General features: G+C 43.9%; 2 protein-coding genes across 2 annotated transcripts in view; both read right to left on the bottom strand.

The window, feature by feature from the left end:
- The window catches only part of fat4 (FAT atypical cadherin 4), a 124,188-nt gene extending 117,277 nt beyond the window's left edge, over positions 1 to 6,911 (bottom strand). Inside the window, exon 1 of the mRNA XM_056274443.1 lies at positions 1,809 to 6,911. Coding sequence (XP_056130418.1) covers positions 1,809 to 6,911 — 5,103 coding nt within the window. The remainder of the gene's footprint in view (positions 1 to 1,808) is intronic.
- Positions 6,912 to 25,296: 18,385 nt separating this feature from the next.
- dnd1 (DND microRNA-mediated repression inhibitor 1) overlaps positions 25,297 to 26,894 on the bottom strand; it is a 28,823-nt gene continuing 27,225 nt past the window's right edge. The window contains exon 4 of the mRNA XM_056277678.1: positions 25,297 to 25,838. Within this exon, the coding sequence (XP_056133653.1) occupies positions 25,297 to 25,838 (542 nt within the window). The remainder of the gene's footprint in view (positions 25,839 to 26,894) is intronic.

Raw genomic sequence — 26,894 nt, forward strand, 5'->3', positions numbered from 1 at the left:
GCAGCGAATGAAAAAGTGCCTAGCTTATATTTCGCCGGGGCAGGTACGACCACGAGGTCATGCAGCTGCCTGCTGCATTGCATCACAAAAACAGGGGACATATTTCCCACTAGGAATGGCCATTTGAAGCCTCCAACGTGTCTCTGCATTATCAGATCTCACACTTATATAGCAAACTAACTACAGACTGAAAGGGTATGGTAAAGTCATCTCTCCCGGGGGTGAGAAAGTTCAGGCTTAGCATGAAACCAAACCAGAGTATAAGGTTTTGGATTGAAGCACGACATTTCTCTCGTCAAGCCAACGGTAGAGTCTGGAGGAAAGGAGATTGCCATCTTTGCTGCAGGCAAAGTGAGAGAACATTTGATATCCCCATTTGGCCATACAAACCTTTAAGTTAACGTAGCTAACAAGATTTTGCCAAGTAATCCTTTATTTCAGTATCTGACTTTGTCTCCAAAGAACTGATTACTGTATGGAATTTCAATTTCAATATTTCTGGTGGTCGAAAAGGCATCCATAACAACTGTCTAAAGCATCCCGCTAATTTTAAACTCTTAAATCATTTCACAAGAGGCATTTTTTAAATGACTAACACAGCAGTAATACAAAACACATTTCTTAAAGAAAGCAGCGGTGAAAGCCATTTTGGGCTCTGCTCAGAAAACTCCCAATTTATATGCATACATGCATCATCAAGCCTTTAATAACGTAGCACTGTAGCTCTCAGCCGAAATGTTCCAAAACACGTACACAATCACATTCGTTTTTCATTTAAGAAGTGGCAAGGCCCTTATCCACCTCAAGCGGGGTTTAGGGTTCCAGCATTTTACTACACAGAATCTGAGTCCATCCCCTCGGGGAAAGTTCACGATAAGTCTGCGAGTGGCGCATCATATAATGCACACTCAACAGACAGCTTAAGTTTCACTCTGTGGGATTTTTTTTCCTCCCTCTCTCTCCTTTGCCCCCAACATCTTTTCACAGAGTCTTAAGAGGTCATCCAACTTTAATGGACACTTATTGCCTGTGGAGCAGAGCACTGTGTTGCAAAAAAATACCTCGAGACCACCCCGGTGCCAAAACAGCCCCCGGGCTCAAACGCTCAACGTGATACTGGCCTCTGATGATGCTCTACCTGCACTGGGAGATCATAGGAATTACTCTCTCTTCTTCATTTCCACCTGAGACACTAAAAGAAATTGTCACGGACCTTACCCTTGACATAACAGCCCAGAATGAGTAATGTCTGCTGTGGGAATACTGCAAGTATTGCTATTCTGTTCAGGGCAAACTCATATACAGTGATAAGAATGTCCTACGTCATAACGGCAGGCGTGCAGCTCATACAGAGGACATGCACTGCTCATTTCTATTTTCCACAGCACTCAAATATTAGAAGAAGCAAGCTGTAGATGAATTGCTATGGCCAATACATTTTTTGGGAGCTGGAACACTAAAGGTGTCTTGCCAAATAACAAGGCCATCTAAATTGTGTCCAAGGTAATTATGATTTAATGTAACACAGAAACATATATAAAAAAAGGAATTTAATTAATGAGCAGGCAAATGCAATGGGTTGATCTGTTTTATGTGTGACTTGGACACTTTTACTCCCCAGTTTTTCCATTTGAAACCTTGATCTCATTTCACTTATTCCATCCAAATGTCTTAAACAAATGGCAATGGCTGAATGCATGCCCTCTCTCTGCCAAACAGAACAAATGGACCAAAAGAACCAAATATAGGGTTACTTTCCAATACCTGTAGTGAGAGAGAGAGAAAAAAAAACTCAGCAGTTTACTTACCTCTGCACGCTGAGTCCGGGGCTGGCTGGCGTCTGTCTCAATGGCATACACATCCACCAGGTAGAGGTCGGAGCCTTGCTCACGGTCCAACTCAGCAGCAGTCTGAATCACTCCGGTATGGCGGCCAATGGTGAACAGGCGCCCCACGGCCTTGCCGCCGCTGCGCACCGCCACGATGAAAAACTCTACTTTAGTAGCCGAGCCCCTGGGGCTTGAGGCATCCAGGGAAATGACATTGGTGCCTGGCGGCTGGCCCTCTTTGAGGATAGTGATGTATTTGGGTTGGGAGAAAACGGGACCGTCGACCCCCTGAAGGATGATGGTCAGATCAGTTCTGGAGGTTTTGCGGTCAGTACCATGGTCGGTGGCAGACACTGTGAGAACATACATGAGCCGGGAGGGTACCAGTTGGGAGGCCAGGCGAATGTCCCCACTGTATCGATCCATGATGAATGTATCCGAGTCCCCTTTCACTAGCTCATACTCCACCTCACCATTCGCACCCTCATCCGGATCGAAGGCCACCACCGTTGTGAGGATTGAACCGATGACTATGTTGGGCTCAGCCACAAGTGCATTCTGGGACACAAAAGTGGGGATGTTATCGTTCTGGTCTGTGACCCATATTGTGACATTCTTCAGTGCAAATCGACGGAATTCCATAGGGACCGCCTGGTCGGTGGCCTTCACTTTCAGTTCAAACAGATTGGAGAACTCCCTGTCTATCTCTCTACTCGTGTAAATGAGCCCACTGCTGGAGTCAATGCTGAAGTGGCCTCCTCTGGGTGTCTGCTGAACAATTGAGTACTCCAGCTTGCCATTTATGTCAGCATCGGTGTCATGAGCAGTAATTGTCATGACTGAGGCTGAGATGGGAAGATTTTCAGGGATGGATTTGAAAATGTCACCAGGGGTAAATATTGGAGGATTATCATTAAAATCTCTGACATGTATGACCACAGGGATGGATGAAGAGCGGGGTGGTCTGCCGTTGTCCTTTGCAGTGATATTGAGCTTGTAAAAGGACTGAGTCTCATAGTCCAGCTTTTTAACTAGAAAGATGCTGCCAGTATTGGGGCTAATGCTAAAAGTGCCATGGTTGTTTGTGGCTGTAATACTGTAAGTAATGTCTGCATTCTGACCAGAATCTGCGTCAGTGGCGGTCACAGAGGCGACCAACTCCCCTATCCTCATGTTCTCCAACACATCCACAGACAGAGAGGTTTTAGGGAAGGAAGGGGCGTTGTCATTCTCATCCAAAATGCTAATGCTGAGCATACAAGAGGCAGACAAGGGAACATGTCCAGCATCGATGGCTATGATTTTTAGTGAATAGGAGGATGTGGTTTCATAGTCCAGCTTTCCAACAAGCGTTACCTGTCCAGAGCTGCCATCAATGTTAAACTGTCCCTCCTCGTTGCCCTCAGTTACGTGGTAATGGACCAGTCCATTTTTGTTCTCATCCACATCGGAGGCGGAAACCCGAAGCAGTTGCGTCATATTCTGGGCCAACTCAGAAATGGAGGCCTGGTAAATGTCTTTGGTGAACTTGGGCGGGTTGTCGTTGATGTCCTGAATGTAAACTTGCACTTTAGCTTGGTCTCTGAGGGGCTTGGGGAGACCCTGGTCTGACGAGACAACCGTGAAGCTGAACACAGCGGTGCCTCTTTGTCGCATTAGTGATTCACGGTCAAGCTGCAGTGTGCTGGTCAACTCCCCAGTGATGGCATTCAGTTCAAAGTTGGGCTGCGGAGTCTCAAATGCATATCTGACCTCACTGTTTGGCCCAAAGTCTTTATCCTCTGTAAAAACCCGTCCAACAAGAGACCCTCTCTCCTGCTCTTCTTCAAAGCGGAAGACATAATTGGTGCTGTTAAAAAGGGGCCGGTTATCGTTCACATCATCTAGAATTACACTGACATTAACAGTGGCAGTTAGTGGCTCCACAGCTCTATCCGTGGCCTCGACCACAAGGTTATATCTGTCCTGTATCTCTCTGTCCAGCTCAGCTTTTATGTACAGCTGCCCATCTGGAAAAATACCAAAGACTTCCCCTGTGTTGCCACCAACAATGTTGTACATGATCTCACCATTCAGGCCAGAGTCTTTGTCAGTGGCCTCCACCTTGAAAAAGCGGCTGTTGACGGGCTCTGACTCCAGAATGATGACCTCGTATGAGAGCTGATCAAACACCGGGGAGTTGTCGTTGACGTCATACACGCTAACTGTAAGAATGAGACTGGAGGTACGCTGGGGTACGCCCATGTCTGATGCTTTGACCTCCACCTGATAAGAACTGGTGGTGACTTCCAGCGGGCCAGTCAGTGTGATGAGACCGTGTTTCTCGTGAACGTGGAACAGGCCCTTTGGGTTTTGTTTGAGGCTGTAGACCACCATGCCATTGGTGCCCTCATCCGGGTCTGAAGCTTTGGCTTGGAATATGACATGTCCGGTGCTCCAGTTTTCAACTGCACTGACGTGTTCCATAGCATGGATAAAATGAGGGGCGTTATCATTTAGGTCCTTCACGGTTATGTTAACTAGGGCTGTCCCGGTGACCTCCCCACCTCTGGCTACAACTTTAAGCTGATAAAAACCCTTCTCCTCTCTATCTATCTGACTAGTTGCTGTGATCTGACCTGCGTTGTTCACAGCAAAAAGTCCCCTCTGGTCCCCTGAGGTGATCAGATATGTTATGTTTGTATTCAGATCAACGGTAGTGGCAGCCACCGTCCCTATGACTGTTCCAATACCAACATTTTCAAACATGACAAAGCTGTAGACTTTCTGGCTGAAGGTAGGGGGGTTGTCCTGCGTGTCTATGACAGTGACGGTCACTATGGCCTGAGTGTGTGACCGGAGGCCACCGCCATCTGCTGCTGTCACCTGCAGCTGATAGGCAGTTTTCTCCTCTCTATCCAGAGGCACTAGAGTGGTTATTTTGCCTGTGTTGCTATCAATGTGAAATTTTGAAGTGTCTCCAGCAGTTATTATATATTTGACTGTACCATTCCGTCCCAAATCAGGGTCTGTGGCAGACACAGAGGTCACATAAGAGCCTGAGGGCTCATTCTCTTTCACATTGGCAAAGTACTGTACCGGATAGAAAACTGGTCTATTGTCATTGATATCCCTCACTGTGATGTTGACTTTGCCAACAGAGTGAAGAGGGGGGCTGCCAGAGTCTGTTGCTTGGATGTAAAGCAAGTACGAGGCCTGGTCTTCCCTGTCTAGCTCTGCAGCTGCGCTTAATTTGCCTGACACAGCGTCCAGGCGAAACAGCTCCTGGACATTGGCTGGAGTCTCTGTATCAAATGAGAACCGGATAGTTCCATTGGCCCCGAGGTCATCATCTGAGGCAGACAGCACCACCAGCTCAGTGCCGGCGGGAGTGTGTTCCACCATGGAGACATGATACGTGCTCTGTGTAAACGTGGGTACTTGGTCGTTAACATCAGTGATGTTGACTATTAGTTTAGTATAGGAGATTTTGGGCTGCAGGCCCTGGTCTTTGGCACTGATGTTAAGCACAATTTCAGATGCTATTTCCCTATCCAGCAAAGCGGCGCTGGTAACCAGACCACTGTTTTCACTGATGGAGAACCAGCCCAAAGCGTTTCCAGACACCACAGAGTAGCGCAGGTTGGCATTCTGCCCAGAGTCGCCATCTGTTGCAGAGACCCCTTTAATGTAGCTGCCTTTTGGAATGTCTTCACTGATATCTACTCTGTACAATGCTTCCTGAAATATGGGCGGGTGGTCATTGATATCATTCACAAAAATAACCAGGCTGGCAAAGGAGGACCTGGCCACCGGCTTGCCGTTGTCTGACACAGACACGGTCAGGTTGTATGAGGAAATGCGCTCCCTGTCTAAAACACTGGCCACTTTGATCAGACTTAAATTAGGGACTGGAGACGTGTGCACTTCAAAGTGTCTCTGCTCATTCCCTCCTAAGATGGAAACAGATATGTTACCATTAGCTGTGGGGGAGTCTGAATCAGAAACGGTAAGTAAAGCCACTACAGTGCCAATCTGGGCATTTTCATCAACAGAGGCAAATTTAGAGGTAGTGGGAAAATAGCGAAATTTGACCACAGGGTCATTATCGTTCACATCCAAAAGTTTGATTGTGGCTTCTGTTCTGCCTGATAGAGAGGGGACGCCGTTGTCCACTGCATGAATAGTCAGTGAGTACTCTTTCTTGCTCTCATAATCCAGGCCCTCCTTTATGATAACTGTGCCTGCTTTAGGGTCAATTTGGAAAGGTGTTCCCTCATCTAGAAAGTACTGTATATCAGCGTTGGCTCCCTCATCCTGATCTGACGCTGTGATTTGCAGGACACTAGAACCTACTGCTGCATCCTCAAACACACTATTCTGATATTGGTCATGGTCAAAAATAGGGGGGTTGTCGTTTATATCTTGAATAGTGACATTTACTTGGAGGTAGCCAAACTTCTTAGGGTCTCCTTTGTCTTCTACCTCAATTAGAAGTTGGTAAAACGGGGTAACTTCCCTGTCCAAGCCTCCAGTTGTAACAAGGTGCAAGAATGCCCCCTCTCCACTGGGATTGACAGTAATATCCAAACGGAATTTCCTCTGCTCGTTGCCGTTCACTATTCTGTAAGTGGTGTGATCCACTCCGTTACTTCCTATGTCCGAATCTGTAGCAGTGTCCAGAATCACTTGTCTGCCACTGCTGGCGTCCTCTTTGAAAGACACGACAATGGAGGCATCGGGAAATACGGGAGAATTGTCATTGATATCCAGCACGACAATCCTGACCTCGGTGGGATAGGTGGGTTGGCTGGAGAGCACCACGACGTTAATGACATTGCTTTGTAAAACCTCCCGGTCAATCACTGAGGAGGTGTAAATGACTCCGGTGGTGCCGTTAATTGCAAAAAGTCTGTGGTTCTCACTGAAGCGGTAAGTGAAGCTGGGCTTAGTCTCTATCGTGCCCACGTAGGTACCAACGGGCTGCTCCTCCAGTATCTGGAACTCTTGACGAACTTGGCTGGATGCTGAATATTGCGATAGAGTCCATAGCATCAACAAAACCAAATGAAACCGGTCTAAGCCCCTACCTGTGAGCGCCATGGTCGGTAGCCAAGTCCTCCTTTTTCAAACAAAGTTCATGCCTATGATGCATCAACTTTATCAAAGTTTGGCTCACTAAAGCATAGTAGCCTATTCCAAAACTGCGCGATGCTCAATTGATAATCCAGCCAGGGTGCCGCTCTTAGATCTTGTTCCGTATCTTAAAATACTCCCAAAATGTTTGTTTGCTTGTTTTTGTTATCCTGCTCGGTGTTTCCAGCGGAGCACAATCCTTTGAATGGAGGGTGTAACTTCGGTAGAGTTATACGTCCTGTGCTTGTGGAGCAAGTTTTACCTCAGCTCTTCTGTCGCAAAAAGCATCTCCGGCACGGAATCTCAAACCCATAACGATATAAAAACAAAAGAAGAAGAAAAAAAAAGTTCAAAAAGTTACTGTCCCATGAATGGAAATCAACTGGAGAGGGGGGAAAAAAAAGTTTATCCGAAAGTTCCGAAAAATTCAGAAATGTTGCTTGTGAAGCGCAACCACAAGACTTACGCAGCGGAGCCCGTGCAACGTCCCGTTAGAATAACGGTGCAGGCGCTGCGGTCATGTTGTGCCGCGGAGTCTCGGTATAATTTAGAACAAAACTCGAGTCAGGAGAAGCCCCTCCCACCGGCCACTCCTATTGGACAGCCGTCCTCCGGCCCGCCTCCGCTCGCCTTTTCCCCTTCATTGTCAAACGCAGACCTTTTCCCGGCTTGTGGAAAACGATGTCAATCAACTCGCCCAGTGTCACTGGAGCCAGGTAATGACTGCGCCGTCTGTACCGTTAATAACCGCTGCAGATTACCGTCTACAACGGCAGTGGATTAACAAGTGGCAAACGCCGAGAAAGTTGACGTCTTTAGGGCAACAATGAATTGTGGATTAGTATTGAAAGAAGAAAGCAAGAAAGTAGAAGTAACTTACGTTTCAGCGCGTTTTGTTTCAAGAGGACCAAACGGGGCCAACACAAATGCAAATCTCGTTCCGTGTGAAATAACCAGCGTGTTCTTCAGTCCCGTGGGTGACACCAATTAACTGGAGAGCTTTGGCGGTAATATTGGCCTATGCAATGGTCCACACAACATCTAAACATTTGATGCGGAGCCTTCTATCTATTAACAATACACGTGTGGAGTCATTTCTAAAAATCCCACTACACTATAGATTACGTATTGATGGACCGGCGCCCGTTTTTAATAGCACAGGTAAGTAGCGCCATCTAGCGACCACATGGCGGTAGTTTCACAGTGAAATACATGTCCTTTGTTTTGCCTGTGACTGACCTGGCAATTATTATTGCCTGGTCTTTAAATTAGTGCAATAATAAAGCACATTAATAAACGAGAACTTCGATTTATGTGTTGACATTTTTGGCAAAGTACTGACTAGGCCTAATGAATGTCTGCTGTACGACACACCAGTAAAAAAAAAGGCTCCAAAACAGCAACTGTGTTTATCAACATTGTTGGTATAACCAATCACTCTTAGTTTCAAACACACACGTTTATTTGTTTATGTCTGACCATTTGTGACTTAGCCTCCTTAATCAGGCCTGTTGGTTTTTTAGATGTCAAATAGGAAAACCAAGTAAACTAATTTCATACTAATTACAAAGAGGGCTAGACAAAATGAGGTTTTACAGCTAGTGTAGACTGACACAGATTCAATGTTTGCCAGCAGACGCTGCATCAAAGTGGATTATGTTCCCAGAGGAGACATTTAGATAACCTGATTATGCCGGCTAAGCTCAGACCATGCAGGATGCTTTTGTTCTAAATATTAATTTGTTGTTTTGCTTGAGACCATTCATGTCGACTGAAATATTTACATGCTACCAGTCTTCTATGTTGTTTTTACCCCAGGGGCTACACTCAAGTCGTTGCTAAGTCTTTGGTTGCAGGCCGACACTAACTTCATGTCAGCTCTCACCGATGGTCACTTTGTGAGGGAGGGCTGTAGTACACGTCTCTCCAAGGAAGCAGTCACTCTAGGTCAGGTGTCACTCTGAAAATGGTGAGCGTGATGATAGTCAGCAGAGAGGAGCAATTTATAAACTGTATAGGAGAGGTGGTAACGCACATCGCTCTCACATAAAAAATATATCTACACACACACACAAGCACACACACAATATTTTCATACCAGATGTGGAAACAGACACGCGCGCATGCGCACAAGTATATTGCTCTTGGTTGCATGCAAATTAAGTTATCTTTAATTGTGCAGCTATTCTTTAATATGCAAACTTATGTTATTGTCTCTTTTTACTAATTGTGAAGCAATTTATAAACTGTATAGAAAAGGTGTAATGCATATCGCTCTCATATAAACACACACACACACACACACATTTTCACACCAGATGTGAAAACTGAAAGCTGCTCAGTAAAAAGAAAAAAATTAGACCACCGCAGACAGTAGTCTGTTTTGTGTGGTCCCCAAGCCAACCCGGTACAACTAGCGCCTACTGTAATAAAATCTATTAACATATAATAAAGCCAAAGCCTGGTCATAAAGATCAAATGCAGGAGTCAATGGGAAGATGAAAGGGTGCGGTAATCCAAAGCAGGCGAGTGTGTGTCTCCCTCTGTCGTCTGTAAACTACAATGCAGTCCCCCTGGACGGATGAGCAACACAAGGGCCTGAGGAAGATGAAGTGTTGCATAAAACGTGACTCCCACTAGAGAGATTTTAATTATACTCTAGCAAATTCAGGGGGCAGCCGGGGAATCCGCCGCAGCCGGGACGCGAACCCGGGGCGACTGCGCTAACCGGTTAACTAAAGGGTCCACACATCTGTGGTCGTTACACTACCCCCCTCCTTCGGGAAACGCGCCCCCGCGCTTCAGCATATCAGCTCCCTCACGCCTCTGGGTTCACGCGCTTCCGATGGCCTCACGATCTCGCCATCCCACTTCTAACACTAATGTAGCGTATTCAGGGGGCGGCCGGGAATCCGCCACAGCCGGGACGTGAACCCGGGTCGCTGCGCTAACCAGTCAACTACAGGGTCCAACCCGTTAGCCCACCGGCTAGCGAGTCTACTCATTCATGATCGTTACAATACTCTCTACATCGGAAGGCCCAAAGTTTTTGGGGGTCTTTACCATCTTATCTTTTAGGGGGTCACACATAAAACAAAAGCCTAACTAAGAGCTTGAATTGGTAGTTTTACAGACAAACCTCTCACTTCGTTGTTAGCTGATGAAGGGCAAGGAGAGTTTATTCAAGCGGTCCTTTTAAACTACACAAAAAGGTTATTGTGTGCACACGTAATAAAAACAGTGCCTCTTTTCTCATAACCGGAGTGTACATGGCTGAGCATTACTGTTGACAGTGGATCTATTGCATGTCTGTATTTATTCAACATGACTCTGGGTTTTAAATCGTCGTCCTGGTTCTCGCTGGGAATTTCCCACTGACCCCTTGTTGCTAAGTCTAATGTGAGGGCCTGCTGTTTTCCTGCATGTTCTGCTTTCCCCTTGTGCTGCGAATTTCCACCAACCCAGTTCGTTTGGGTCGAGAAATTTCACAGGGCTAGGACATTATATTAATTGGTACACTCCAACATAGACTAGATGGCCAATGTATCATTTGTACAAGCACTTGCCAAATAAATCTAGCAGTATTTCAGTAATTTTGGGACTGAAAGCATAATATTGTAGCCAAATTGAAACGTAAAATAATACAAATCTTTTTTCTCCTGTTTCATGATTTACAGAGGAGTTCTTTTGGAGCCAAGACAGCTTTGCTTTTAAGATCATTCAGTATTTTCTCATTAATGCAGAAGGCCTCGGGTGGAAGAGGGCGGGGCAGTGATATGATATGGCCATCAAGGTGGTAACCGGGTACATTTAATTCAATACGCAGAAAGTTGAATAAGTTCATCTGGGCACAATGTTTATTGAGAGAATACTTGGAGTCAGCTGAGACTGAAGAGGTCACTTAGATAAGTGATGAAATGTTTCTCTCAATAAATGTTGTGTCCAGATGAACTGACTCAACTTTCTGTGATTTCCTTATCTGGATTATTGAGCACACATTAAGACATTTAGCTCTATAGTACTAGTCCACCATAATGACTGTTTATAATGTCATTTTTATTCCTGAATCATCCACAAGACAAGGCAAGCCAACTTTATTTGTATAGCACATACATGGAAGGCTTTACATAAGTGGTGTTGGTGGGCTAGTAGGGAGCAGTCTTTCCTCTGCTCCTAATAAAAAAAACAAGAAAAATCCCAATGCCCCAGTGCAGTGATAGGGAAACCGTGCTGTAGGAGATGCCATCCTTCGGATGAGACGCTAAACTGAGGTCCTAACTCACTTGCGGTCATTAAAGATCCCATGGCACTTATTGCAAAGAGTAGGGGATCCCCTGGTGTCCTAGTAAAATTCCCAACCTGGCTCTCTCAATCTGGCCACCTAATCATCCCCACGTGTAATTGGCTGATTCCTCCCTCTCCACCTCAAGCTGATGTGTGGCAAGCATTCTGGTGCAAAATGGCTGCCGTGCATCACCCAGGTGGGTGCTACACATTGGTGGTGGTTGAAGTGAGTTACCTCCTTTAATGTGAAGTGCTTTAAGTGTCTTGATAAAGCGCTATATAAATGAAATCCATTATTATTATTGTTGTTGTTATCTCTACTACTACTTTCAGCTGCTCCCAGTAGGGGTCACCACAGCGGATCATCCATCTCCATCTCTTCTGCGTCTTCCTCTGTCATGCCAGCCATCTGCATGTCCTCCCTCAGCACATCCATAAACCTCCTCTTTAGCCTTCCTCTTTTCCTCTTCCCTGGCAGCTCCATATTCAGCATCCTTCTCCCAATATACCCAGCATCTCTCCTCCACACATGTCCAAGCCATCTCAATCTTGCCTCTCTTGCTTTGTCTCCAACCTGTCCAACATAAACTGTCCTAAAATACTCATTCCCAATCCTGTCCTTCTCTGTCACTCCCAACAAAAATCTTAGCATCTTCAACTCTGCCACCTCCAGCTCTGCTTCCTGTCTTTTCGTCAGTGCCATTGTCTCCAAACCATATAACATAGCTGACCTCACTACCTTTCTGTCGCAAATCACTCCTGACATTCTTCTCCACCCACTCCACCCTGCCTTCCCTCTCCTCACCTCTCTTCTGCACTCCCGTTACTTTGAACAGCTGACCCCAAGTATCTAAACTCATACGCCTTTGTCACCTCCACTCCTTGCATCCTCACCATTCCACTGTCCTCCCTCTCATTCACGCATAGGTATGCCATCTTGCTCCTACTGACTTTAATTCCTCTTCTCTCCAGTGCATACCTCCACCTCTCCAGGCTCTCCTCAACCTGCACCCTACTCTCACTACAGATCAGTCATCCGCAAACATCATAGTCCAGAGACTCCTGCCTGCTCTTGTCAGTCAACCTGTCCATCACTATTGCAAACAAGGGCTCAGAGCAGATCCTTGATGTAATCCCACCTCCATCTTGAACCCATCTGTCATTCCAACCGCACACCTCACCACTATCACACTGCCCTCATACATATCCTGCACCACTCCTACATAATTCTCTGCCACTCCCGACTTCCTCATACAATAGCACACCTCCTCTCTCGGCACCCTAAGCTTTCTCTAAATCTACAAAGACACAGTGTAACCCCTTCTGACCTTCTCTATACTTCTCCATCAACATTCTCAAATCAACCATCGTATCTGTGGTGCTCTTTCATGGCATAAAACCATACTGCTGCTGATTGAGAGGGTTTGGACATGTATGGAGGAGAGATGCTGGGGATATTGGGAGAAGGATGCTGAATATAGAGCTGCCAGGGGAAAGGAAAAGAGAGGATGTTTTGGATGTGGTGAGGGAAGACATGCAGGTGGCTGGCATGACAGAGGAAGATGCAGACAAAAAGAGATGGAAACAGACGATCCGCTGTGATGACCCCCTAACAAGAGCAGCCGAAAGTGGTGTGTGTGTGTGTGTGTGTGTGTGTGTGTGTGTGTGTGTGTGTGTGTGTGACACACACACACACACACACGTATTACCCGATCTGTACCAGAAACCCGATTTGTTCAACGTATATGCGAAATTGAGTCCACTTCCTGTTACCGCTATTGTTTTACATTGTTGAAAAGCTTCCTCACCTCCCAGATATCATGGATTCTTTTGCCTTTTACCATAATTTGCAGGAATATCAAGTGAAACTGCCTCCAATGTTGATCGAACTGAAACGGGCATCTTCAATTTTCATCCTTAAGGGTAACCATAAGTACATTAAAAAAAGAAACAAAGAAAAGTAAAAGTAACACTAGTTATACAGACGTGCCAGACTTGCTGAAAAAAATATTTTTACACATTTAATTTATAAGTCAATAAGTTTTCAAAAAGGATTTAGTTTACAAATTATTATGTATGGAGGCTCAAAAAAATTGGGACTTTCTGGTTGATAACAATTTTGGTCATGTGTTTAATACACAAATGCAATTTGTTTAATATATAATGCTGTCCAGCAGCATTTAAAAGTTAAATGTCACCCCGCCTGCCGCCCAATGACTGCTGGGATAGGCTCCAGCATCCCCGCGACCCTGAGAGCAGGATAAGCGGTTTGGATAATGGATGGATGGATGTACTTGTTCAACTCCTGTACCTGAGTAGGAGAAGCAGTGCACAAGTGACTTTAATGTAGTTTAATCTCAATCGGATATATAGTCATTTCCTTCTAATATGAACTGTGACTTCCTTTTTTCCCCTCTTAAAACAGACAACAGAGTCTTCTACACCGGCCCCAGCAGGCAGTACATGCAGCTAGTTGTGCTGTCAGAGGAACAGAAGAGATGTGTCCTGACGGAGCGCCACAATAACCCTGGTACTGGAAATCACAATTGCATCAGAGGCACCAGAAACAGGGTTATTCCTGGCGACTACTGGCCTACACTGATACAGGTTAAAGCTTGGGTAATGATATATGCCTGTTACTTGACACATCTGCTGATTTGTTTAGACTTGGACATGATTTTTGGCTTTTTGTGATGTTACATAAAATGAAACGGCCACACAATTCCCCAATTTGCAATTGGCGTCTAACAGGTAGAACATTTGTAGGGTGGGATATTGTTAGAAACCTTGTTAGATGCCTACTTGAATTAGAAGTTATTTTTATTGTCCTAACCGACTGGCCTTTCAATATGTTAGACATTAATTTTGTTTTAAAAATGTATTCATTTGTATTAACTTGTCTTTCAGGTCAGGTGTTGTCACTGCTGCCAGTTGAATGATCCCATCAAGACTGTTGCACCGGTGTTACGTTCCATTAAGGTACTGCTTACAATGGTTTAGCTTAGTGAGGACTAATGTGGATTAACATGCTACTCACAAGCTTGTGTACAGGTGAAAGAAGCTTGGGAGTTGCTTGGTTTGGATTTGATTGGACCACTGCCAGAAACAGCATGCAACAACAGATAAGTCCTTATCGTGACGGACATCTACACAAAGTGGGTGATTGCAGAGCCTCTGCAATCTAGGACAGCAACTGAGATGTCCATCCATCCATTATCCAAACCACTTATCCTGCTCTCAGGGTCGCGGGGATGCTGGAGCCTATCCCAGCAGTCATTGGGCAACTGAGGTGTCTGCAACAATAATTTCTAAGTTGCACATTTTTGGAATGGTCAGGAGAATCATCACAGACCAGGGGAAGGAGTTTGTCAATGACGTGAAGTTTTGTGAAAGTCTCTTTAATAATGTTAAGAGGGGGTTTTTCCTACCTCACTCTCCACAGACAGTAAGTCAATTCAATTTTATTTGTATAGCCCAATATCACAAATAAAAAATTTGCCTGTGGGATTTACAACAACACAACATCCTGTCCTTAGACCCTCTCATCAGATAAGGAACAACTCCCTCAAAAAAAAAACATTTAACAGGGAGAAAAAAATAGGAAGAAACCTCAGGGAGAGCAACACAGGAGGGATCTCTCTCCCAAGACGGACAACGTGCAATGGATGTTGTGTTTAAACAATTTACAGAATACAACAGAGTAAGCGCCATAATTAATTGGCCAGTGATACATTTTTTTTTTATTTTGGCTCTGTGCTCTACCACTTTGAGGTTGAAAGGATATGATGACAATGAGGTTGAAGTGCAGACTTTCAGCTTTAATTTGAAGGTCTTTTCAACCATATCAAATGATCCATTGAGAAATGATGGCATCTTTTGTACATGGTCCCCCCGTTTTACAAGTATTTGTTGAATTGGCTTCACAGACATGTTTCGTTAGGTAGGTGTATTCATTAGCAGTGTGTGTGTGTGTGTGTGTGTGTGTGTGCTTTTTTCCTCATAGTAAACTACTGAAAGTAATCAGCTTGTCTAACTAGTTTCTTCATTTTAACTTTACTGACAAGAGGTGAAAGTTCATTTTGGTACCTTTGGAACTATCAGCAGCTAACCTAGACGGGACAGAAGCTCTGCCTTGTCCCTCCTCTCAAACAATGAGATTTTTTGCAGGTTTGCAGCCTCTATGAACATCTCACAGCAGTGGCTCGTGAGCAAAAGTGAATTATTTCTGTCTCACAATGTGACAGGAGAGGTTTACATGTGGGTTTGGGTTAAATGTACACTACCGTTCAAAAGTTTGGGATCACCCAAACAATTTCGTGTTTTCCATGAAGAGTCACACTTATTCACCACCATATGTTGTGAAATGAATAGAAAATAGAGTCAAGACATTGACAAGGTTAGAAATAATGATTTGTATTTGAAATAAGATTTTTTTTACATCAAACTTTGCTTTCGTCAAAGAATCCTCCATTTGCAGCAATTACAGCATTGCAGACCTTTGGCATTCTAGCTGTTAATTTGTTGAGGTAATCTGGAGAAATTGCACCCCACGCTTCCAGAAGCAGCTCCCACAAGTTGGATTGGTTGGATGGGCACTTCTTTGAGCAGATTGAGTTTCTGGAGCATCACATTTGTGGGGTCAATTAAACGCTCAAAATGGCCAGAAAAAGAGAACTTTCATCTGAAACTCGACAGTCTATTCTTGTTCTTAGAAATGAAGGCTATTCCATGCGAGAAATTGCTAAGAAATTGAAGATTTCCTACACCGGTGTGTACTACTCCCTTCAGAGGACAGCACAAACAGGCTCTAACAGGTACTATTTAATGAAGATGCCAGTTGGGGACCTGTGAGGCGTCTGTTTCTCAAACTAGAGACTCTAATGTACTTATCTTCTTGCTCAGTTGTGCAACGCGGCCTCCCACTTCTTTTTCTACTCTGGTTAGAGCCTGTTTGTGCTGTCCTCTGAAGGGAGTAGTACACACCGGTGTAGGAAATCTTCAATTTCTTAGCAATTTCTCGCATGGAATAGCCCTCATTTCTAAGAACAAGAATAGACTGTCGAGTTTCAGATGAAAGTTCTCTTTTTCTGGCCATTTTGAGCGTTTAATTGACCCCACAAATGTGATGCTCCAGAAACTCAATCTGCTCAAAGAAGTGCCCATCCAACCAATCCAACTTGTGGGAGCTGCTTCTGGAAGCGTGGGGTGCAATTTCTCCAGATTACCTCAACAAATTAACAGCTAGAATGCCAAAGGTCTGCAATGCTGTAATTGCTGCAAATGGAGGATTCTTTGACGAAAGCAAAGTTTGATGTAAAAAAAATCTTATTTCAAATACAAATCATTATTTCTAACCTTGTCAATGTCTTGACTCTATTTTCTATTCATTTCACAACATATGGTGGTGAATAAGTGTGACTTTTCATGGAAAACACAAAATTGTTTGGGTGATCCCAAACTTTTGAACGGTAGTGTAAGCCTTAGCATTAGCAAGCTTTGATCCATTCCTCAATTTCAATAACCACATTAACTCTTGGTGGCACCGTGGCCCAATGGTTAGCACTGTTCCCTCACAGCAAGAAGGTCCTAGGTTCGAACCCCAGGCCGTCCCAGGTCCTTTTTGTGTGGAGTCTGCATGGGTTTCCTGCATGTGGCTATGTTAAAGTGACTCTGAGTTTGAGAAAGACGCTGTACAAATGGAACAAATGATTACAAATAAATAAATAAGCGAGCACGCTCCTTTCAGATCTATGTAGATCAGTAGGACGCCACTGTTTAGAAAAAAATGTCTTGTTTCACACAGTAAGAGCGGAAGAACAGCAAATGGACAGAATGTAGAATGATTATAGTACACTGAAGGCAGGCACAAAGTGATATAAAGTGATTTCAGGTAGTCATTTATTTTTATTTTTTTTTAAATTTATTTCTGATTTTCCCCTTTTTTCTCCCAATTTAGTGGCCAATTGATCCCTATTTTAATTCAAACACCCACCCTCGTATTGCATGCGTTCGCCAACTGCATCTCTCCGGCCGGCAGTCTCGAAGGAAAGCGCCTCCCCACTTTCGTGACAAGGCGAATCCAAGCCGAACCACTGTTTTTCCGACACACACAGAGACGCATTCACGTGACGAACACAAGCCGACTCCGCCCCCCTCCCGAAGACAGCGTTGCCAATGATTGCTGCTTCATCGAGTCCGGCCATAGTCGGATCTGACGAGACCGGGGCGCGAACCCCAGTCCCCAGTGGGCAACTGCATCGACACCAAGCCGACGCTTAGACCGCTACGCCACCGCGGACCCTTCAGGTAGTCATTTATACCGATTGGTTGTCGATCAGACACAGAACAGTGTCTCTATGGTGGGAGTGTATGTTAAGGGTCGTAAAAAAGGGAACGTAAAGCAGGTGTAGTGGTGCACAGAATGATGTCACACAGGCTCAATCTGGTGCGACACGTATAATTAGTCTCTGCAAAATGCAAGAATATGTATTTAGATTCCCGATCGCTACACCGCGTTTTCTGCTTCCATCTTGAACACAGAGAATCTAATTTTCTGACGAACTCGAGATAAACAATAACAAAATATCAAAGCAATAATGAAAAGTAATTACACCACCTCTCACACTCCGAGAGATGAGTCAGTTCTTTCGAGGGTACTATCTCTCATACATCTCTCTTCAAATAATCTTCACAGTGTAACGCCATATTTCTCAATAAACACTATTAAACGCCGTCATGCGAAATACTAACAACAGCCACTGGGGGCGCCCTCACACGAAGGCTCATTGTTCAGACTCCCGCTCCCGCCTCTACTGCAATGGCAGCCATGAACCAACCTCTCATTAGCTGCTACTAATTAGCTAAGCATACACAGGCATAACGGTCGCAAATAAACACATACATAAACTAACACAGTGTCACTAAACATTTCCCTAACCCAGAACACATAAATAACTTCACCGGCTTACCTGCAAAATGTAAGAATGTGTATTTAGATTCCCGATCGCCACACATCGTTTCGTGCTTCCATCTTGGACACCGAGTACGTCATTTTCTGACGAACTCACGCGAGACTTCCCTTTGACTCCCCGGTACACACGCGGCTCACCTAGCGATGCTGCCACGTACTGGCTAGTTATTGGTGTTCCTGCCCAACTGTGACACTGACAAACCTTTTTCTTTCCCACATAACCACAAAGGAAAAAATCTTAACTTACATTAAAAAAACGAGAAATTATTCTGTTTCATGACCTACACATGACTTTCGTTTGCAGTCACGTGATTCTGGTGACAAGCGAGATTTAGATGGAGGGCAGGAAGTGAGACGCAGACTGGACGAGACGGAGCTAGTTTAATCCGAACTCTGCTAGTTTAGACGATATTTTGAGAGAAATGCATAAGCAGAAAGTAAGGTATGTTGGACATGATCCCTATGTTACAAAGTGATTTTTATTTGACGAAGTGGTCACTGCACACACGCGCGTTATCCGGCTCCGCTCCTGCCGACCGCACACGACGGTTCGCAAGCCACTCCGGCGTTTTCGGTCAATTTCTTACACCCCCCCCCACCCCTCCCCTCATGAACAACAACTTTTGGTAGTCAATAAAAACTCCTTGTGGTTTCTCAGTCAGTGACGCCAAACATAGGCATTTCTAAAGTTTGCGATAGCGCTTCCTCTGTAGAAAATCACTTCCTGCCCACATCTGTAGGTCGTGACGTCATATGCAAACAACCTTGAACGCAGATGAACCACCACCACCACCACCACCCTTGGGAGGTCAAAGCTTTTGAAAAGCAGACTATTGATGGTGACAGCTTTGGAGGTGTGGAAGACCTTGCCGATGAAAAGACGAGAACGTGCCGTGTGCCTTGGTTTGGATGGGCTAGTTGGTTTTAGCGCTTCACCTGGAAAGGCCAATGAACGTTGAGGAGTGGTTTCCTCGATGACTGCAAAACTAAAATATAGACTGGACTAGAAGAACCCCGCTACAATGTAGCGGTTTGGTTATCCACCCGTCTAAATCCCCCTCCTCTTCATCCTGCCAGCTAACCGCCTTCCCCCTGCCCCTAAACCCCCCCCACTCCAACTCCCTCCCCCCAAATGCTCAAAATCATCTGAAATGCCGAGAAAAGCGGTTTTTAGCCATTTTTAGAAAATGCATATTTTGCATAATTATGCATAATTATTTTAATTTTCTGCTATTTTTCTGGTCCTCTCTGGAACAATACCTACCACCGCCAAAAAAAATTAGGATCATAAGTGCATTTTTGCAAAAATGCATATTATTTTGCATAATGCCAATACATTTCTGTCCCAGAATTTTTTTTTATATAGTTGAAAAAATCAAAGATGCTCAGGATCGTCTGAAATGCCGAGAAATGTGGTTTTTAGCCATTTTTAGAAAAATGCATATTTTGCATATGTATGCATAATTATGCATAATTTTAATTTTCTGGGATTTTTCCTGTACTCTCTGAGACAATACCTACCACCTCCAAAAAGAATTAGTATCATAAATGCTTTAGTTTTCGGTCCGCTATCTACACTAACTAACACACACACACACTAACACCACACACACACACATTCCAAAAATATATGAGTAGATTAGGAAATGATTTGAAGGATTTCAATGCTGTTTGAATTCATTAACGAGCTCTTTGCCTCAAAGTGCGCGTCCATTCATTAGTTATTTCTTATTCATTTTCCAAATGAGCTTTTGCTGGACTTGTTTCTGTATCCGTTAACGTCACCTTTTGTTTCGGGGACCATGTTAGTAAGCAGTCTAAGTAGGCTCGTAAACAAACAGGGACTTTGTATCAACTAGCACGCGCACTGTCTCCATTGAGCTGCACCTCGTCGTTTCTAACGGTGCAACAGGCGTTGATATGCAACCAAGCGGTGGACGTAGTCACTTACATCCAGCTGGTACAACCCACCGCTTCTTTACCTGATATCACCAAACACCTTTTGTTGGGGAAAAAAAAGAAAGATGAGAAAACGCAGGCCGTGTTAGTTTGCTCTAATGTTTTGCTCTCCTAGTTTATTTCTTTTTTTCAATTTAATATATTAAAGATGTAAAAAGAACTTAATGAAGTTCAAAAACAAAACTAGAACTGAAATTCACATTTTCTGAACTTCTAACCAAACTGAATAAATTCTGTGAATAGTCTGACTCATTTTCTTGACTTGCCTTCCGTCTTTTTCAGCTCAGCTGCAGTTATTAACTCCGCTCAGTAAGCTGGATCACTCACACATTTATAAATGACAAGGAGAAGTGTTACTTCCATGTTCCAGCCTCACATGGTGATGGATTTGATGTTGAGTCAGACTGTTCACCACCTCCATCCTCTCATTCTGCTGAAAATGTATGAACTAAACCTACATGGCCACTTGACTGTCCAGACATAGGGCAACCATTACTGACAGCCAACTCCCTTGTGTATTTAAGTCCACCGGTTATGGAAGATGGCAACTGTCCGCCGGTTATGGAGGATGGGAAGTGTACATGCACACATTTTAGTGAAACTATAGTGACGAGCAGAGCTAGCTATGTTAACTGCAAACTTCTTCTATCTTCAGCTCTGAGCAAGTATCCCCTCTCCACCCAAGTCAGTGCACACTTACAACTACAACTATTCGGGGACTAGGCCTTATTAAAGAGGTTCCTCCAATTATAATTAAGGCAAATAATAGATATACAGAATGAAAATAAAGAATGCTACATAAAGAGCCATTTACGTTCAATTGCTCAAATGTGCTCTACAAAGATGTTAATATTGTTGTTGAACCTCTGCAATAAAAATAACCATAGGTTTTTAACCACAGCTGGTTGAGAGAACTACTAACATCTGACATCTTTCTGTAAGAAGTGGGGTTGTGAAGCGTCGAGTGTGTTGGTGTAGTGTTCTGTGCCCGTCACGTCTAACTCTCAGTCTTCACCGCTGGCAAGCAGCAATGCAAACAGGAGAGCTGAGCACATAAGTCTCTCCCTGCCAGGACATAACCCCCCCAACAGCAAGCCCTATGTAGTGTCTCCTCGTGGCAACACACAGTAACTGGGTACACCTTGGCCCCTGGCTGAACTACAAGGGACTTGGAGGAGGTCTGGCCCCTAGACGTGCGGTACGCAGGCCCACTGGTGTGTGGATATCCCCTGATGCCCATGAACCAGCCCCCAGCTATGGGTTAAATAGTGCCACTGCCTAGCGGATACCTCGGGAGAGGAATAGGGTACGGGAGTAAACCCCTACAAAAAATCAACGTCTACAGGGCTGTTTTTTGTTTTTCTTGCCCTTTTGTACCTGTTTAAATTGGAGAGTACCATCGTGTGTGGCTGCCGCTTCTCCCTCTTGTAGCCCCCCTTCCCATCCACCCCTGTATGTCTGTGTTATGTTTATCTGTTGTGTTGTTTCACCGCGGTTTATTATAAAGCGACTTTGAGTGTTAGAAAAGCGCTATATACGTTTGATTTATTATTATTACTTATGTTAAGCTTATGTTAATGTGAGATTATGTTAATGTGAGACAGCTATTCTCAACAGTATTACTTCATCAGGCTATCTAAGAAAATGCTATATTCTAAAGTGATGAGTGAAAGTGTCATGGGAAATTGCACTTGATGTTGGGTGGTTTTGGCAACTCCAGACAGTCCTCTAACAAACTTAGTCATTACACTGTTCACCCAGATGCCAATTGTTGACCTTTGCTGGACTCCTTGTATACCACAACTGTCCTTATTCAACAAAGAAGATTTTCTTCACTATTATGTTGCATAAGCTGTAAAATGAGGTTACCCCTTGTTATCAATAGTACCAGTCTTAACTCTCCTCTCCTCCAATATTGCCTCTCAATCTGAAAAACTATCAAATTAACCATCAAACTAACATTACAATGTAATAAACAACAATAGTAAGCTGGTGTGCACTAGTACCCACCCATTTAGCCTCTTCCTCAGTGTGACTATGACATTGATTCCAGCTAAAAAGAGACAAAAAATGCTCTTATTTTACCATTTGGAAAGATAAACGATAAAAATAGTTAATTTGAAAAATTCCTACTACTACTACTACTTTCGGCTGCTCCCGTAAGGGGTCGCCACAGCGGATCACCTGTTTCCATTTCTTCCTGTCTTCTGTGTCTTCCTCTGTCACACCAGCCATCTGCATGTCTTCCCTCACCACATCCATAAACCTCCTCTTTGGCCTTTCTCTTTTCCTCTTTCCTGGCAGCTCCATATTCAGCATCCTTCTTCCAATATATCCAGCATCTCTCCTCCACACATGTCCAAACCATCTCAATCTTGCCTCTCTTGCTTTGTCTCCCAACCATCCAACCTGAGCGGTCCCTTTAATATAATCGTTCCTAATCCTGTCCTTCTTCGTTAATCCCAGTGAAAATCTTAACATCTTCAACTCTGCCACCTCCAGCTCTGCCTCCTGTCTTTTTGTCAGTGCCACTGTCTCCAAACCATATCACACAGCTGGTCTCACAACCATCTTGTAAACCTTCCCTTTAACTCTTGGTGGTACCCTTCTGTCGCAAATCACTCCCGACACTCTTCTCCACCCACTCCACCCTGCCTGCACTCTCTTCTTCACCTCTCTACTGCACTCCCCGTTACTTTGGACAGTTAACCCCAAGTATTTAAACTCATATGCCTTCATCACCTCCACTCCTTCCATCCTGACCATTCCACTGTCCTCCCTCTCATTCATGCATAGGTATTCCGTCTTGCTCCTACTGACTTTCATTCCTCTTCTCTCCAGTGCATACCTCCACCTCTCCAGGCTCTCCTCAACCTGCACCCTACTCTCGCTACAGATCACAATGTCATCCGCGAACATCATCGTCCATGGAGACTCTTGCCTGATATTGTCCGTCAACCTGTCCATCACCGTTGCAAACAAGAAAGGGCTCAGAGCCGATCCTTGATGTAATCCCACCTCCACCTTGAACCCATCTGTCATTCCAACAGCACAACTCACCATTGTCACACATACAATACATATCCTGCACCACTCCTACATACTTCTCTGCAACTCTCGACTTCCTCATACAATACCACACCTCCTCTCTCGGCACCCTGTCATATGCTTTCTCTAAATCTACAAAGACACAATGCAACTCTTTCTGACATTCTCTATACTTCTCAATCAACATTCTCAAAGAAAACATCGCATCTGTGGTGCTCTTTCGTGGCATGAAACCATACTGCTGCTCGCTAATCATCACTTCTCCTCTTAACCTAGCTTCTATTACTCTTTCCCATAGCTTCATGCTGTGGCTGATCAACTTTATGCCTCTGTAGTTGCTACAGTTCTGTACATCACCCATGTTCTTGAAGATCGGTACAAGTGTGCTTCCTCCCCACTCCTCAGGCATCCTCTCACTTTCCAAGATTGTGTTAAACAATCTAGTTAAAAACTCCACTGTCATCTCTCCTAAACATCTCCGTGCCTCCACAGGTATCTCATCAGGAGCAACTGCCTTTCCACTCTTCATCCTCTTCATACCAAACTGCCTTTCCACTCTTCATCCTCTTCATAGCTGCCCTCACTTCCTCCTTGCTAATCCACTGAACTTCCTGATTCACTATCCCTACATCATCCAACTTCTCTCTGTCATTTTCTTCATTCATCAGCCCCTCAAAGTACTCCTTCCACCTTCTCAGCACACTCTCCTCGCTTGTCAGCACATTTCTATCTCTATCCTTGATCGCCCTAACTTGCTGCACATCCTTTGCAGCTCGGTCCCTCTGTCTAGCCAATCAGTACAAGTCCTTTTCACCTTCCTTAGTGTCTAACCTCTCATACAACTCACCATACGCCTTTTCCTTTGCCACCTCTCTCTTTGCTTTACGCCGCATCTCCTTGTACTCCTGTCTACTTTCTTCATCTCTCTGACTATCCCACTTCTTCTTTGCCAACCTCTACCTCTGTATACTTTGCTGTACTTCCTCATTCCACCACCAAGTCTCCTTGTCTTCCTTACTCTGTCCTGATGACACACCAATTACCTTCCTAGCTGTCTCCCTCACTATTTCTGCAGTGGTTGCCCAGCCACTGCAGAAGTAGTGAGAAATTTTTCAAATGTAATTTGAAAAATTACATTTTAGTAATACTATAATTCTATTTTTTTTAAAGAATATTTTGAATGGATGTTCTATGGAGTGAAAGCGGCACTTGCACATTTTCTAACAGGCAGAGGGAGGTATCAAAGCCTACCGTCACAAAAGAGGGACTTGATGGAACCTTGGGTTTAATTAGTTGTCCAAGTTGGTCTTCAGTGTACACGCTTACTCTGGAATATGGTACGCTTGTTACATCACATCCCGTGTATTGTAAAATATTATATAGACAAAAAAAAAACATTTGCAGAATGTATTTTTAATTAAACTTTTGTCTGCATTATTTTCAGAACACATTTACCTTTTTCTTCATTCTGCTTTTGCTTTAGCAGCCAGTAAATGCAAACAATGAAAGAAAAAGCCCATGCTGAACATAGCATCTTTTTAAAGTTGTAATTTGTGACAAGGATTTTTTTTTGAGACAATGCACCATCTTAAAATTAGACCAGCTAAAATTTTAACATGTTCAAGCACTGAATACAAAAAAAAAAAAATCAAAACTGTTAATAAAGATGATCTGGAATTCTCATTTAGATTTGAATCTGACTGACATGTAACAACTCAAATCCAGTCAACAATTGTCTTCACTTAAGAATAAAAGTAACATTATTAATCCAGCTTTCCATATAATTATCTACTCAAATATATTTAAGTTCAAAGCCTTATAAAAGTTAAACAAATCCAACACTGAAAAAGCCTTATAAAAGTTGAACAAATCCAACACTAAAACACACAATAAAAAGCATGCATGAAACAAGTTCAACCAACAAAACAAAAAAGTCACAAAAGTTAAACGAAAACAAATGTTATTTTCATAAACAATAAAAAACATGCTTAGTTAAACTATATACATGGAAAACACTGAATAACAAACAATGGTTAAGTGTGAAATGTGTTAAATAGAGGTAGCCAACTGACTGGTGAATTGGGTCGATAGCTAGAGCTTGTTGAAGGTCTGGAGGACCTTCTTGGCCACACCATCACAAGCTTCTTCTATTGTGACTTTAACACTGAGTGCTGGTAGGACTCTGACCTCACCACTGAAAGGCATGGTCACCCCAGGCACATGCACCTTATAGTTAAAGTACAGAAATCCACCAGGCCCCACGTACTCACAGTGGAGTTCAAATTGTGGGTTCCCAACTCCATGCATCTGGCACAACTTATGAAGCAGGAACACTGGTGAGGATTTCTCTGTGGATACTATATGCACCTGAGAGGAGGGGGATAAGGAGGAGTACAGGGTACATTTAAAATTGGTAATGTTTTCTGTTTTGGCTCTATCGGAGCCGGGAGTAAAAACCTGAGGCAGATCAGGGAGCAGAGTTCTGGGGCTGTCCAGGATGTGACTGGGTGGCTTGGAAGGCAGCAGCTGAACGTATTCAGGACACGTCTGGGAAGCTTTCGGATTCCCCTTCCAGGACTTTGTTGAGAAATGCCACTTAACTGAGATAGTCAAGGACCAATTCTTCTTAAAGGCTGGAGACAGAGAAGAGAACATAGATATGAATCAGATGGAATGCCTTGAATTGGGGCCAGAGCCGATATCCTGTTTACCAGATAGTGCACCATAACTACAACACTTCCATTGATATAGGATATATAGAAGTGAGGGTATAACATGCAACATGTGTTATGCACTCATAACGTTGAAAGTTTGCAGTCATGTAATATGCGTGAGTATGTAAGCTGCTGAATAATTCTCTTAAGTGCACCTTGTAAAATCAAGCCACAAAGTTCTGTCATAAGTAGGCATATGAACATCAGAATCATGTTTACTGGACATGTAGGTTTGCACATACATGGAATTTGACTCCGGTTTCGTGGTGCTCTCAGTGTACTTAACATAGAACAACAACACTACAACACAACAATCTTAAAGATATATACACAAGGATTGACTCATACAGGCAAAATAAGAGGTGATAAAGTGCAATGGTGCAGAAAATATATCAGCGATGCTGAAACAGATGTTAGCAGATTACTTACATACATGCCTGAGGTAGGTAGACATGACAGCATAACCAGTATAGGTACAATGTACAGTACAGTATAGTTATATACAAAATGGTTGGGATTCATTTGACAGTGTTACGAATTCATATGACTAACAGCCCATGGAATGAAACTGTTTTTATATCTGGTTGTTTTGGGGTACAGTTTTGTGTAGCACCTGCCAGAGGGGAGGAGTAGGAACAGGTTGTGACCAGGATGTGATGGGTCTGCAGTGATGTTGCCTGGCCATTTCCTGAGTCTGGAGGTGTATAAGTCCTAAATGGAGGGCAGGTTGGCACCAATGATTTTCTCTGCAGATTTAACTGTCCGATGTCGTCTGTCCCTGTCCTGTTTGGTGGCCGATCAAAACCAGACAGTGATGGATGTCCAAAGGACAGACTGGATTATTGCAGTGTAGAACTGAATCAATAATTCCTGAGGCAGGTTGAATTTATTGAGCTGGCGGAGAAAGTACATCCTCTGCTGGGCCTTTTTGATGATTGTTTCTATGTTCGATACCCACCTTAGCTGGGAGATTAT

Source organism: Lampris incognitus, chromosome 1, assembly GCF_029633865.1.
Source record: "Lampris incognitus isolate fLamInc1 chromosome 1, fLamInc1.hap2, whole genome shotgun sequence".
In the NCBI taxonomy this organism is placed as follows: Eukaryota; Metazoa; Chordata; class Actinopteri; order Lampriformes; family Lampridae; genus Lampris; species Lampris incognitus.